The sequence below is a fragment of the Diadema antillarum genome, unplaced genomic scaffold, assembly GCF_040938485.1.
Source record: "Diadema antillarum isolate AM-2024a unplaced genomic scaffold, OU_Dant_1.0 seq00000973_RagTag, whole genome shotgun sequence".
NCBI lineage: Eukaryota > Metazoa > Echinodermata > Echinoidea > Diadematoida > Diadematidae > Diadema > Diadema antillarum.
Genome location: NW_027271815.1, coordinates 605,001 through 619,771, shown reverse-complemented (window position 1 = coordinate 619,771; position 14,771 = coordinate 605,001). Strand labels below are relative to the sequence as shown.

Sequence of the window (14,771 nt, the reverse complement as noted above, 5' to 3'; positions counted from 1 at the left end):
TAAAGTGTGCGTGTGGGGGGGGGGGGGGGGGCACCAACCTCTCCCCCCCCCCCTCCCGTCCCTCCCGTCCGCCAACGGTGATTGTCAAAGAAGCATTTGTTCCTTCGTTTGAAAAAAAAAAAAAGAAGAAGAAAAGAAGTGAAAAAAATTGTACACAATGACGTCTGGTGCTATATAAAATATTCCAAAAAACCCTTGCAACACTGACATGATCGTGACATGACTCTTCTGCACAATCGTGACCACGCACGCCAAACGCTAATTCTTAGCTCACTGAGACCCAGAATAAATTCACGCCCTCGGAATCCTATTGCCCCAGGCCTCCGCCGCGCCGCGCGCCGCCGCGCCGATCTATCCACCGACTACGAGCCGAACCGAGCGAGCTACAGCTCCACCTCCACCCCATTAAAAAAAAAAAAACAACAACAGTCCGTCCTCGCGATCACCTGATCGAAGACGCCAAAGTCGGCCGGTGAAGATGGCGACCTACGAGTGGTACGTAATACAGCCTTCATTTTAAACTTCCTTTTTTTTCGTGGCCTTTGCAGTTGAAACCATTATGTGGTGTTTTTCGAAATTATATTGCTAGTTTCATTCCCTTTCCCCAAATTTTCGTGGAAATAAGGGGCAGAGTGATGCCGAGGTCGCGAGGGTAACGTGTCAAGATACGATGGGCGGTACTATTGTAGTCCCAGCTATTGTGTTTTGTGCTGGACCAAGAATTTGTTCCTAGCCTGTGCTGTTGCTGTGTGCTTTTTCCTGACCTAGTCCTACGTTTCTCTTGTCTTATTTTGCCGAAGATGAAGATGCTCACAATCAATAAGTTGATTATCATGCTACTAGGGATGCAGACAAAGCTTGCACTATCCTGCATTGACCTTTTAAATTGCTATTTAACAACCTGAGTACCTGGGTTGTCTAGACACTACTACGAGTACTACGACTAGACTTTCTAGACTCTAGACATAGTCTAGACGGGTCTAGATCCTACTCTGAATGAGTCTGCATCTGACTGTGGTGTCTCTGTATTGTAAATTAATGTAACATTTCATTTTCAGAACCCAGAATACAAAGTAACATTAAACAATCAACGTTAACTCTCCTTTTTTTCTTTAAAAAAACAAACAAACAAACAAACGCCTCATGATGGGTTTTACTTATTTGCTAACCCTTGTGAGGCTTGACATACGTGGCATACTCGTGAAATAGGCCCCACCACTGCGTATCCGTACAAATACTACGGCGGCTCGCCTGTTTATACTCGTGAACTCTTTCCTTGATCTTACTGGAACTTATTTTTAGATTTCTTCTGAGGAAGCCCAGTGTTCTGCTTGCTTTATTGTAGATTTCATTGATATGGTTGTCCCAGCTTATGTTCTGCTGGACGGTCACCCCTTGATATGCACATGTGACCTTATCCAGAGTGTGGCCATGTACCGTACAAATGTAGGTGGTATGCTGGCAGTAATGGGTGTCTACTCCTGGTGACTGGCAGGGAGGAGCTTTAAGCTGGATAGAACTTCATGTCCCAGCTGTCTTCCCAGTTGGTAAGGCACTGGAGGTCACCTTGAAGGAGATCTTCATCTGCATGTCGCGTTTCCTTGGTGATGTATACTTTTTGAGCTACATGTATTAAACTGAGATCACTTTTTCATCTAGTGTATATATGAAAATGCGTCGGTTTTCAAAATGAGAAGCAATGTCGTATCTACTGTCAAATGTTTGCCTGAACGTCTAACAATTTATGACTTAGATTCTAGAACATGATTCAAATCATCATGGATTTATTATATTTTTTCGAAGGTGCCTAGTAGTAGATCTACAATAGTAGATCATAGAGGTGTACTTTTTGCCCGAAAATCAGAGCATCCTAATGAGGCGTAGCACGATGACTCAAGCTAGCTATGAGGCCATATTGAGAGCAACATGCTTTCACAAAGTTCTTTTCCCTTACATCGTTCCACAGGCTAGCTCGTCCGAGGGACTATGAGGCGGAGAAGAGAGGTCGTCTCCTGAAGGGAGAGATCACCACAGATCACCCCCTGAAACCAATCACGGTAGGAATGCCCACGACTGCTGATCCAGCAGCTGAAATCATTCAAGGAGAATAGCGTACCCGAAAGAGAAGACATTTAAAAATAGCAGTGCAGCTTAACAAATACACAATTCAACCTGAAAACTTCCAGCAAGATCTTGCTAATTCCAGATAACCCCATATATAAATTGCTGCCTGATCAGTCCAGCTAGACAAAATAGTAGATTACTGTTATTGTGACATCAATGTGATAAACTTCCTGAAATTGTTAAAGTAATTGCCTTCTGGAAAATGCATGCAGTGGTACTTTTGTGTTTTTTGTGAACTAAATATATCATGGGTGATGCGCAAGGGCTTTCTAAGGTATGCTATCCTTTTGAGTAGGCAATGAGAAACTGTATGGCATGACTTACTCACATTCAGATTGGCATTTGATATTTTCTTACAGCTTATCTCTAAAATCAGATTTTAATGAAACACTGTTTTGATGTGTATGCATAAATTGCTGGTTCTTACTGCCATCATCTCCCTTTGGTGGATTGTCCTTCAGTGATGCTACACAGCAAGATATCATGATGTTAAACTTTGATTTAGAGTCAGTCATGGCCTTTTCATTCTACATGGTCCTTTTGATTCCACCCTTTTCCCTTAGTGTCTTCCCCATGCTCTTGGATGTCATTATGGTAAAAATTTGCTTTGAGGGCCATGAATGCAACTCTGTAGCAACATCAATATATCATGCAGACCTAATAGATCATCAGTTTGACTACACTCTTGAAATACTGTCAAGGAGTATTCATTTGCTGAGAGTCAACTATATTGCCACTCTCCTGAATCCCAGGTGCATGTGGCTGACGCAAAGCTCCGCAAGTCTGGCCGCGGCAGCACCAGCGGAGGACCAAAGCAGCAAGAGCCTGCCAAGAAGCCGTCGTCCCTCACTGACCCCCTGAGCAGCGCCCTGGAAGGCTCCGACCCCCTCTCCATGTTTGCTGCTGCCGCAGCGGCCAAGCCCAAGGCGGACCCTTTGTCGGACCCACTGTCATCCTCACTCGGCTCTTCTTCCAAGGATTCAGTGAGTGGCAGTCCACTCTTTTTTTTTTCACACACTTACTCGGCCTAAATTTTTTATATTCATGCATTAAAATCATTTGAATTTAGAAATCTTGATTCTTGAATTGGTACTTTTCCCTCCGAAATTACGTTCTCTCCGTTCTACTTCGTTCAATTTCCTCCAAAATTATTGGAAAGCAGTCAAGCATAGTGTACACAGGGAATATATTAGCAGCATCAAATTTTAAACAGTGTAAACAATTGTGAAGATATTCTTACATTTGAGAAATAATGAGTGACAGATTCCACAATTGCACGAATGATAACATAATAGTAAAATGGGACAAATGATCAATATCAAACAACCAATCAAATGACAAGGATCTATATAGATGTGGTATGATATGCTATAACCCTCATGCTGACTGAGACTAAGAGTACATACATACATGTACATCTGTATACCATATCGTATTGGTCACTGGAATCCACATTGAAGCATTGGTTTTTCCACCAAATTCCATGTACTATGATGCAGGGAGTTAATGTCTGGCAAAGTAGACTGATCTCTGTCATTTCTGTTAATAGAGTCTCCATTTTGTTCAGGCAGTTGGGGCAGTGACAATGTAATACTGATACTCTGTAATGGCTTTTCACTTCAGGCACAATCAACTTCCAAGACAGTACCACAGGATCTTGATGACTCCTTTGAACCATGGTCCAGCAAGAAGGCGGGAATCCTCGGAAAATACACCACTTCAGAAAAGCTCTCTATCACAACGGTGAGTGCTGCACTTCTTATCTCTGTCCTTACTGCTTGTGAATAATCAGTGGCAGATCTAGGTGGGGGTGCACCAGGCGCGGGCCCCCCTTTAATTCTTGTTCAAACCAAAGAAATAAAAAGAAAAAATGGGGGAGGGGAGCATGCGCCTCCCCCCTTTAATTTTGTATTAAGGCGCCTCCCCTTTACTGAATTTCTGGATCCGTCCCTGATAATAGTTGAAAAGTATCTTGGATTGGTAGCAATGATGGTCTTATTGCAAGTTGAAGCAGAAGAAGAAGTGTACCATATCTTTCTTTTATCTCACACGTATACTGTTACACAATATCTTGATACATGTAGCATTCTTATGTCTTCAAACTCTATATTGACCAGTATGTTGACTCCTTGCGGATAGGCTGATTTTGCTATAACACGCACTTGGGACTTGTTCTCAACTGGTTAAAATGAAAGAAAGTACTTGGGTTTTAAGAGGGTCTTACAGGTGGAAATTCTGATTATGTTGTCAGTTTATCAAAATCAGGGTGTTGACAGAGAGAAAGCAGTCTTTCTTTGAAATATATATTTCAGAAGAAAAAGAAAGACACTAAGCAGGACAAATTTTCTTTCCAGGGGCATAATATTCTTCAGTCACAGGAATGTAGCTGTTTGACAGAAGTCTTGAATTTCTGGGAAAATATATCTCTTATACAAATTACAAAATTTTATTGGAATGCATTTAAATGACACCATGTTTCACAGTTACACAAAATTTGGCATTTACTTGCTTGAATATATTCTTTTTGTTTCTTCCTTTATTCATTTCTTTACAGAGCTTTTTGTCACCAGCAGATAGAGAAAAAGGCAAGTACAATGTATATTTTCTTCTGTAGTGCAGTATGTACAATTCCTGCTCATTGTATCTGTATATACTATAAAATTTATTGATTTTTATGCTCTTATGTTGTGATGAAGTATACAGTGTGTTGCAACAACAGCTGCCCATCCTTCCAAGTATGTTAACATTTTGCTTGAAGTACAATATTTTACTTGCAGGACCAAAAGATTTGTAGGTATTTATATGTATATGTTTCTTTGTTCATTTTTTCCCCCAGTGGCTGTGAAGACCCAAGTAGCCCAGGGAAGTGTTTCAGACAAGATGAAAAACAGATTGGAACAACTAGATGACTTTGAGGAGGTCAGTTTACATTTTCATTAAATATGCTGCGTCAGACTTTATGGCCCGAATTCACGAATGTGGTACAATTGAAATCATGGAAAATTTGTATGGAGCGCCAAGTGTTGCATGGCCTATTTTGTTGCGAAATCAGTCATTTTATCAGACGAAATGACAACATTTCATCGACAAAATGATCATTTCATTAACGAAATGAACATTTCGTCAACGAAATAGGCCATGTGACACTTGGTACTCCATACAAATTGTCCGTGGTTTTAAACCATGGTTTCAATTTTACCATCTTCGTGAATTCGGGCCTGTGAGTGAACAGTAAGGTTGTTCAGTGTGATATGAATTCACATTGCTACTCATGCTCATGGCTTGAGGGTTTAATCACTGTAATATTAAAGTCTATGATAAGGAAGGGTCAACTTAACAGGTATGTTAACAGGTACATTCCCTGCTTGATACAGCCTCTTTTTTCCCCCTCTTTTGTAAACATAAATGAAATCTTAAGCACAATAATAGATATGCAGCATTATCTTGGTTCCTTCTTGTTAATTTCTGAACTTACTATGAAGTGAAATGATACCTGGTATTCTTTATCTCCTGAGAATTAACTCTCTTTTTCAATCCCTTCCAAATCCCTTCCCCAACAACAAAAGTACATTTTCACCCTAATATGACCCAGTTATTGGTTAACACCAAGCTTTCTGTTTTAGATCAAAAAGTGTGGAAGGTGAACGCCATGTGATCATCGTCACCAGTGAAAGGGGATACTAAACCTGCTCTAGGGAGTTTGCAAAAGTTTAACACCACATAACTTTCCCGTCCAGAGGCTGTGTGAAAGAGATGCTGTGCTTGATTAGGCTGAGTAATGAGCCAATACCAGACAAAGTAATACCATCATAGGACTCAGTGTAAGGGATGCTATCACACTGCACAATGATGGTCGAGTTTAACACCAGACAAAGTTACCATCACAGTATTCAGTAACAGCGTATCAGGGCGATTATCCCCGGCCAAATACTGGTTAGTGATAAGGTTGGAGTAAAGATTAGGGTAAGGGTTAGGTTTTAGGGTTAGAGTTTGGGTTTGAGTAGGGGATAGGATTATGTTCAGGATTAGGATTAGGGTTAGGGGAAGGGGAAGGGTCCAGGGTAATTGCCCAGGGGGAATTGCCCTAGACCCTGTAACAGAGATGCTACGCCTGTAGGGCGTGTGTGATGAGCTAACTCCCAAACCGAATTGCCCTCGTAGGACCCAGTGATAGACATTATAACTCTGAGGGGACGGTGTATAACAAAAGTCAGATCATGTTTCCCCAACACCAGGGCTCAGTGAAGGAGATGCTGAACCTCAGCCAGCAGGAGTACGTCTTCCGCATCGAGGAGCTCAATCAGGCCCTCATCAACGCCTGGGACCAGGACCAGAAGGTCAAGGCCCTCAAGATTGCCATCCAGGTAACAAATGCCATGCCCTGTCGGTGGTCCATCACAATATAAGAGAGGTCAAATTCTGTGAAAGTCAAGAGCTTGTACCACACACATTTCCTTGGCCCTGTTGAGAAAAGTTAAGATTGAACTCAAGTCGAAATGTCAAACCTAATCCACTAAATACTCAATTCCGATTGGCTTATACCTGACTTACATTTGATTTTCTGACTTCTCTTTGAATGCATCTTTTTATGCAACAGGGCCCTGGTTATGTATCTCTGCTAGTTGCTGGAGTGGATGTTCAAATGATTATATGTTGTGATGTGTAATGTTCGACTTGCATTGACTTGAATGCCGCTCCCTCCTGCTTTGCACTATATTTTCTACCATGAAAGAGGGGAATCATTTTTCTCTTCACTGGAGGGAAAGCCCCCTTGATGCAGCAGATCTCATTCGAAGTAGTGCTGTGTCTGGGATCTGAATGAGGGGTTTTCCCATGTCTCAGTCAGACATGCTGCAGACTCTGCAAGCATATCTTCATTTGGTTAACCCATCAAGTCCTGGGGATCATATGTTGCCAAAATCATCTTATTCTCATCAAATTGGCACCCCTGAATTTCACTTCATATCTTACACTGGAGGAAGATTGGATAGAACTTGCATACATTCTTATTATGTCTGCACAAATTGAAAATTAGATTGAGAGCAGTGTAAACTCAAGTCTTACGAATTGTTCGGCCAATTTGTATGGTGGATAGAGCTGTTTTTGTCTTGTGAAAAGTTACTGATTGAAAATTGGAATACCCTGTTAAGAATCAAGAAGGTGTTTTATATTGCAGTCTGCTCTCTATATGGAGTGTCCTAATATGTTTCATAATTTAACCAGGCTAGCATGGTCTCTTGATAGCATGTCACTCAGACCACTAGTGTACCTGTTTGTAACAGGCAATGCTGTCAGTGCATGTCTTTGGTGTATAGTTATTCGCCATAAATTTAGTGCACAGCACATGGGGTTTCTGTAGGCAATTGATCATGAAAATGAATGTAGTATCATTTATGCCTCCGATGCGTGCGCACTTTCATGTTCCATGGTTTCTGATCTTTTTTTATAATGTTGTAGTGCTCCAAGCTGCTGGCAGACGTCTCAGTCATCCAGTTCTACCCCAGCAAGTATGTCCTGATCACAGACATTCTGGACACTTTTGGTGAGTCAGCAATGTAGATTAGCACAGAGATGTGATATATGAGGGCACTGTGGTAAAGTGGATGAGACTCGGGACTCCCAAGTCGGATAATATTGAATCTCAGTCCTGCCCAATGTGAAGATATTTTGATACGGTGTCTAGTTCATGCTGTCCCTCTCAACCCTGGTGTAGGATTAGAATTGGGTACCTCACAATATTTGGGTAATATTGATGGTAGGGAACGTATCTCTGTAGTCACAGTGGGCTTTTTAGAGTGTTTTTGCCTCTCCTAGAGGGGACAACATGTTAACACACAACATTAATCAGTAAGACTCACTGGGATTTGAACCCACGCCCGAACTCGAGCTACTTGATTTTGATGATGGCAGATAGCCTTACTGTCTGATCCACCTCGCTGCCCTCAGGAGACTGAAGATAGAAAGCAAGATCAAAAAGATGAAAAAGGTTCACAAACATGTTAAGAATGTTTCGTATGATTGAAAAAACAAACAAAATCACAACAACAACAAAACGTGGAAGAGGAAATCATGAACAATGAGAGGTCAAGGTTCTATTCTCATGTGGTTGACTCTGGTTCTCGTTGCAGGACGTCTGGTGTACGACAGGATCCACAAGAAGTCCACCTACCTACCACCCGGGTCCAGCACTCCCCAGGTCCTCCCCACCAAGTTCTCACCGTCCCAGGTGCCCGAGTCCGCCAAGGAGACCTGCCGGAACTGGTTCTTCAAGATAGCGTCCATCAGGGAGCTCATCCCCCGACTGTATCCTTCCTTGATGCTATCAGTCCTTAAGCTTGTGGAATGTTGTGGAAGCTAGTACTGTAAAATGAGGAATGTTCATGTGCATTTTAAGTTTGCAAATTTCGCGAGAGCCAAGATTCGCGAAATTAAAATGCATGTTAAAGTTCTTGTTTACACCATACGCATTGAATAATAAAGGCAACTTGCGAAAATTTCGTGCCGCGAAAAAGGTCGTCGGCTCCAATTTGCGAAAATTTCATGCTGCGAAAATATCATGTTTTACAGTACACATTGAATGGTGTTACACAAATCTCCTGCGATCATCACTTTCAGAGTTGATAAATCTATTGGCACAGAGGAGAAAAAAAACAGAGCAGCATCGTGATATCTTGCTAATGTTATGCAACATGACATGATGTAGTGTATTTCAAATGATGAGAAAGACCACCATATATATATTTGTACTTTCTTTCACCAAAATCTCCCAGGTGAGACCCTCTATAGAGCACAACATTTTCAGGAATTTTACACAATACGTGTAACTCATTCCTAGCACATTTGTGAACCTTCCCTTGCTTTCTAAAAGATGAGCAAAATGTAAGGGTCATGCTTACCTGTGACCTTTCCTTAATAATAACTGACACTCAGATATGTTGAGACAGCTATTCTCAAGTGCTACAGCTTTCTGACAGAAGGGTAAGAGGCTTTCATATCATTATCATGGAGCTGTTGTGGCTCAGTAGATACGAACAGGGACTGTCAATCGTGAAATCACTGGTTCAAACCCCACTTGCAATAGCATGTTGTGCCCCCTGGGTACTGCACGTTAGCCCCAATGCCTGGTCCTTCAGTGGGAACTTCGAGATTTCGATCTCATGGTTACTTGCTTCCTGCGCAGCCACGTCAAAAACAAATCAGAGTTAGAAAGTCAAATGAAGAGATGAGAAAGAAAGGTGTCTTAGATTCAACTTTTAGGGTCATCCGTATTCTCCAGAAATATTTGTCATGACAGGCAACTACCATCCCTCATTAAAAACCCAAGACCAAATTCAGCAGTTCTTGAGATTAATATCCAAAGATGTCAGGGTGAATACATAGCACAGTACATCAAATTTGGGATCATGTGATTAAACGCTTCCATGACATATTTAGAATCGCCTGTTTAAAGTTTAACCTTTGATTATTTGCTCATTTGCTTACATTGCCGTAAAATAACAATATAACTAAGATTAGTATGTTTGCATTTTTTGTACCATTTTCATCTTTGATGCCATAAAATGCTCCTTCAGAACTTGGGCTTTCACTTTCACTCACACAATTTGACTTCACTGTTCTCTTCCATAAAAGTAGGTTGTGATTGTAGAATAAAGGCAGCATGTGGTAGGTACATTGTACTTGCCAGATCTATCAAGTCTCACTCCCCAGCAACCCAGCTGATGCTCACCCGTCGAGCAATCTTGTTCTCACCCTTCCGAGAAAGAAAAAGAAAAGAAGAAAACAAAAACAGGGCAGGTAGATTAATGGTAAACATTGTATGACAGGCCCGCTTTACATGCCGAAGTGAGAAAGGTAAACTTTTTCTTTTACTCTTTTTGTTGGCTAGAGGATACTTTGTACCTACATGGCTGGTACAGCTATCAAATCTTAGAGCTATTTTCCTTTCTACATAAATAATCCAAAGAGATCTCTGAAATTCTGTCATCTACTAAGTCATGTCAGTCGTACATTCTATACTCAAACTTGACCAAAATTTTCTAAAAAACGCAAGAAAATAATGTCTTGCAGGACCATCTTCCATAATGAATAGATGAGAATCATGCAAGTAGAATTGTACTCTAACAGTACTGTGTTCCAAATTGCACAATTTTTAAGTCTAAAGTTAGAGTTTTATCATCATTTTCATCTATGTGATGTACATCTTTCCATCCAGAGAGTACTCTCAGGCTCTGCTGCGACTGACCAATCAGATCAGAGGAATTGGAGATCCTCTGGTGGCCATCTATGCCAGGTCATATCTGTGTCGGGTATGTGCCTTCTGTCACTGCAGCTTTGACGATGGGAGATAATGAAATATATATTTTTTTGTCCCCGCCGAACGAGTTCGAGCAGGGGACTATGAAACGGGCTCCGTACGTGTGTGTGTCCGTGTGTCCGTCTGTCCGTCTGTCCGTCTGTCCGTCCGTCTGTGCATCCGTGTGTGATCAAAATGTTCAAAATGCTACTCCTTCGCCATTTCTAACCTGATTTTGATTCTGTTTGCTTTATATGATAGCACTACATGGGAGCTTTGAAACTTCTATACAGAATTTCAGTTTTGACCTTTGACCTTGACCTTTGACCTATATTGTACATTTTGCTTCAAAATGCTACTCCTTCGCCATTTCTAACCCGATTTTGATTCCGTTTGCTTTATGTGATGGCACTAGGTGAGGGCTTCAAAACTTCTACACAGAATTTTGACCTGTGACTTCTTTGACCTTTGACCTTGATTTTTGACCTATATTGTACATTGCCTACAAAATGCTACTCCTTCGCCATTTCTAACCCGATTTTGATTCCGTTTGCTTTATGTGATGGCACTAGGTGAGGGCTTCAAAACTGCTACACAGAATTTTGACCTTTGACTTCTTTGACCTTTGACCTTGATTTTTGACCTGTATTGTACATTTTGCTACAAAATGCTACTCCTTCGCCATTTCTAACCCGATTTCGATTCCGTTTGCTTTATGTGATGGCACTAGGTGAGGGCTTCAAAACTTCTACACAGAATTTTGACCTTTGACTTCTTTGACCTTTGGCCTTGATTTTTTACCTATATTGTACATTGGCTACAAAATGCTACTCCTTCGCCATTTCTAACCCGATTTCGATTCCATTTGCTTTATGTGATGGCACTAGGTGAGGGCTTCAAAACTTCTACACAGAATTTTGACCTTTGACTTCTTTGACCTTTGACCTTGATCTTTTTACCTATATTGTACATTTTGCTACTAAATGCTACTTCCGGCGGGGACATATATTACGCACCGCGTAATTTCTACTTTACCTTGTTTGATGTGTTCTGTTTGTCAAAAATGTATCAACATTTGTTATAGTTTAGCCTTTCAAATTTGTAAATCTCCTGTCTGATAATATATCTCAGCAGAGTGTGTTTTTGACTGTGTACATCCGTTTTCCTGCCACTTTGGTCATGTTGTTGGGATAATGTTTTGGAAAGCAATCCACTTCCTCGTATACGTATATCAAATGAGCTGCAATGTTCATAATTGTCTAACTTCTGCTGCAAGCACACATTCATATATAAGAGTGATAACCGTGAAATCGCCCTCAATCCCTTACACCATGTCCATAGATCATTTAATTGATGCATGAATACAATTCTTTGTAAATGAACAGAGTTCTATCTCACTTTGCAGGAAAATGGAAAATTTGTACTTCTGCTTTCTAGATGGTTGATTGTGATATTCATCTTCAAAACAAAAGTCCTGCCAAGAAGAGTGGCACATTTACAAATTGATGGATGTGACTTAATGGTTCACTGTGTGTTCAAAAGCTGATTATTCTTTTGTTCAATCTATTGGGACATGCATTGAGACTCATACATCCACACATTCACCATTTAGTTTTATCTTGGTTAATGCTTGCACTCCATCATATTCGTTTATTTGCAGTTTTGTCCAAAGAGGCTTGACCATTGTGTGCCCGTAGCTCCTGCAGTGTGAACTTGATTCATATAGTAGGGTATTCATATATATGTTTATCTACTGTTTGTCTGTGGTTATTTTCTCTCACAGGTCGGCATGGCTGTGGCTCCCAATGTGAAAGAACATCTCATCAGCAATTTCTATGACTTCCTGAACACATACTCACAGGTATTGTAAAGCATGAAATTGACCCATGTCTTGTAATTTGGTAACTGAGAGTTATTCTCTCAAACTCACATTTTAGTCACAATATCAATTTGTAAATTGGTGTTTTCATATTGTATGTTATGTTTTGGGCTTTTGTGTGTGATATATGTGTGGACTGGTGGTAATCAGAGAAAGTTTTTGACGTTGCACAGGTTGATGCGGCATGTACAGAAAGTCAATGAGAATGCTGGCTGTGCAAGACTTCAGAGCTCACTGTTTTCTCTTTTCACACTGCAGCTGCAAGGGGACACAGTACAAAACATCCTGGCAGTGCAGCGGCTGGACATGGCTAGTTACCTCTCCCTCTACTCCCCAGCCCTGGACTGGATCCTACAGTGCATCGCACATAATGCCTCTGAGGTGAAAACTTTTGGAAATCTGAACAAAGACTTTGGCCCGCATTCGCGAAGATGGTTTAAATTTAGACCATCGTTAAATTAAGTCCATGGACTAGAATAAGCATTAAGTGGTGTACATTTGACATGCAGGCATCAATGTGCATTTGCTACTGGACGTCTATAGGGTGGGGTACGCAATCTGTCACATGTATTTACACAGAAGAAATTTGCATAAACCATGGTCTAAATTTAGACCATGTTCATGAATTCGGGCCATAATGTTTAGTCTCATTTGGGCACTGTGGTGTATTTATGGCTACATCCATTTTGAAATGACTTTTAAAAAGTGAATGATTAGCACATGATTTGTTTTCCCTTTCATCAGAACTGGACAAAGGTAGTAGTCCCATGTGTTGTTTTTGGTGTATGGCTACACTCACATTGTAATTACCACTTAAAAGTACATAGTTGCCAAATTGTTTGCTTCCCCTTTTGTAGACAAATGTCACATGCACCCTTTCATGGCAAAAATGCAGTATGAAGAGTGCATCTATGTACTGTGTGCACTCACACTACTCTACACTGTGGATTACTTGTGTGCACAAAACATACAAGACAGCCTGTAATCTGTAGGACATTTAAATGGTGAAATGATTGTGCAAATATACATTGTATGTGCACTCCTCACTGTAATAGCTAAACAACTTGGCATACTTGTCATTGCACTGAAGGCCTAATTTCATGCCCTTCTGAGAGAAGCATAAAATTATCTGTTGTGCTGTTCGATGGACCCGGCTGAATTGGCTTGTTTGATTAAGTGGTTGTACTACCTGTTGATTACTTGTCCGACTCAAAGTTCAAAATCAGATAGGTAAACATTTGTGCACTGGCACTCCTCCAGCTTCTAGTTGGTGGCTTAACCACGGCTTAATTAACGAGTGAACTATTGCAGCATGCTATATATACTTTTTCACTTGCAATGGCTATGGCCTGAATATTCTGATGAAATATGACAGTCTTTTCCTTTGATATTGATTTGGCTTTGTACTGCCTCTCCCATCTATTGTCCCTTGCATTTGATGTTCACGACTTGTCAGATATGTAGAAGAACTGGTCACTTGAGAAAATGAAATGGGAAAAAAGTCTTGTAAAATCATTTCTGAATGAAGTTTTCTGGAACAAAAGCATATAGCTCATTATCATTCAAGAGAACAATGCTGCGTGTCATGAAAGATAAGGTTTCCATCATTCTCCCCGCCCTCATTTTCTTTTTTAAATCGGCTATTCTCTGTCATCAACAGGCCGTTTTGACTGAAATTCTGGAAAGGTGTCAGAAGCAGTGTAACAGGTTTGTTTTTAGACCATAGTTATTTTCTATGTGTGAATGTGCTGAAGTGTAACAACTTTCCACTATGCAGAAATTTGCAGTATTATCATGATGAGAAGAAAGTGTCATTTCTTTTTAACCACTGGAGTGATGAATTCATCTCCTTTCTATGTATATATATATATATATATATATATACTTTTTTTTTTGACATACAGTCAAGATGTAAACTTCTACCAGTATCTTATTGGACTATTTTTACTCAAAGCCAGTGGTGCCTATTTGCTAGAGAGAGAAAAAAAAAAAAATATATATATATATATATATTTTTTTTTTTTTAAATTTATTTATTTTTGTTGTTGTTGTTGGTTTTTTTTTTCCCGTCACTATTGTTAGTCACAGGGATAAGTCTTGTATATAAATCTGTCTCTTGTTGTTAAACAGTTGTTGTTGTTATACTGTTTCATTAGTTTCATGGAATATGTCAAAAGATATGGAATATTGCCTTACCTGAGGTGTTGTATCTTGAATTTATGTGAACAAAAAATATAGAAAGGAGATGAATTTATTGCTTCAGTGCTTACAAAGAAATAACAGCCTCTCTACATAGCTGTCAGTTGTAATTTAAAGGTTTGTCCAGGTTTACTCCTTGGACACTCTGTAATTATACAATAACAGACATGAGTTTGTGGAAGGAAAAGTATCACATAGGATTTTCATTATTATTATTTTGCAGTTTCAGTGAAACGTTTGTAATGAATACAACACCAAAACTCGATACTCTCAAAA

The 14,771-nt window shown here is 40.2% G+C and overlaps 1 protein-coding gene across 1 annotated transcript in view; it reads left to right on the top strand.

The window, feature by feature from the left end:
* Nucleotides 1–478: 478 nt before the first annotated feature.
* Nucleotides 479–14,771, top strand: part of LOC139741997 (VPS35 endosomal protein-sorting factor-like) — a 30,330-nt gene continuing 16,037 nt past the window's right edge. Inside the window, exons 1-14 of the mRNA XM_071652560.1 lie at nucleotides 479–495; nucleotides 1,967–2,057; nucleotides 2,877–3,107; nucleotides 3,748–3,867; nucleotides 4,679–4,709; nucleotides 4,961–5,043; nucleotides 6,360–6,488; nucleotides 7,582–7,666; nucleotides 8,253–8,427; nucleotides 9,055–9,102; nucleotides 10,337–10,430; nucleotides 12,201–12,278; nucleotides 12,555–12,677; nucleotides 13,957–14,003. Coding sequence (XP_071508661.1) covers nucleotides 479–495; nucleotides 1,967–2,057; nucleotides 2,877–3,107; nucleotides 3,748–3,867; nucleotides 4,679–4,709; nucleotides 4,961–5,043; nucleotides 6,360–6,488; nucleotides 7,582–7,666; nucleotides 8,253–8,427; nucleotides 9,055–9,102; nucleotides 10,337–10,430; nucleotides 12,201–12,278; nucleotides 12,555–12,677; nucleotides 13,957–14,003 — 1,352 coding nt within the window. The remainder of the gene's footprint in view (nucleotides 496–1,966; nucleotides 2,058–2,876; nucleotides 3,108–3,747; nucleotides 3,868–4,678; nucleotides 4,710–4,960; nucleotides 5,044–6,359; nucleotides 6,489–7,581; nucleotides 7,667–8,252; nucleotides 8,428–9,054; nucleotides 9,103–10,336; nucleotides 10,431–12,200; nucleotides 12,279–12,554; nucleotides 12,678–13,956; nucleotides 14,004–14,771) is intronic.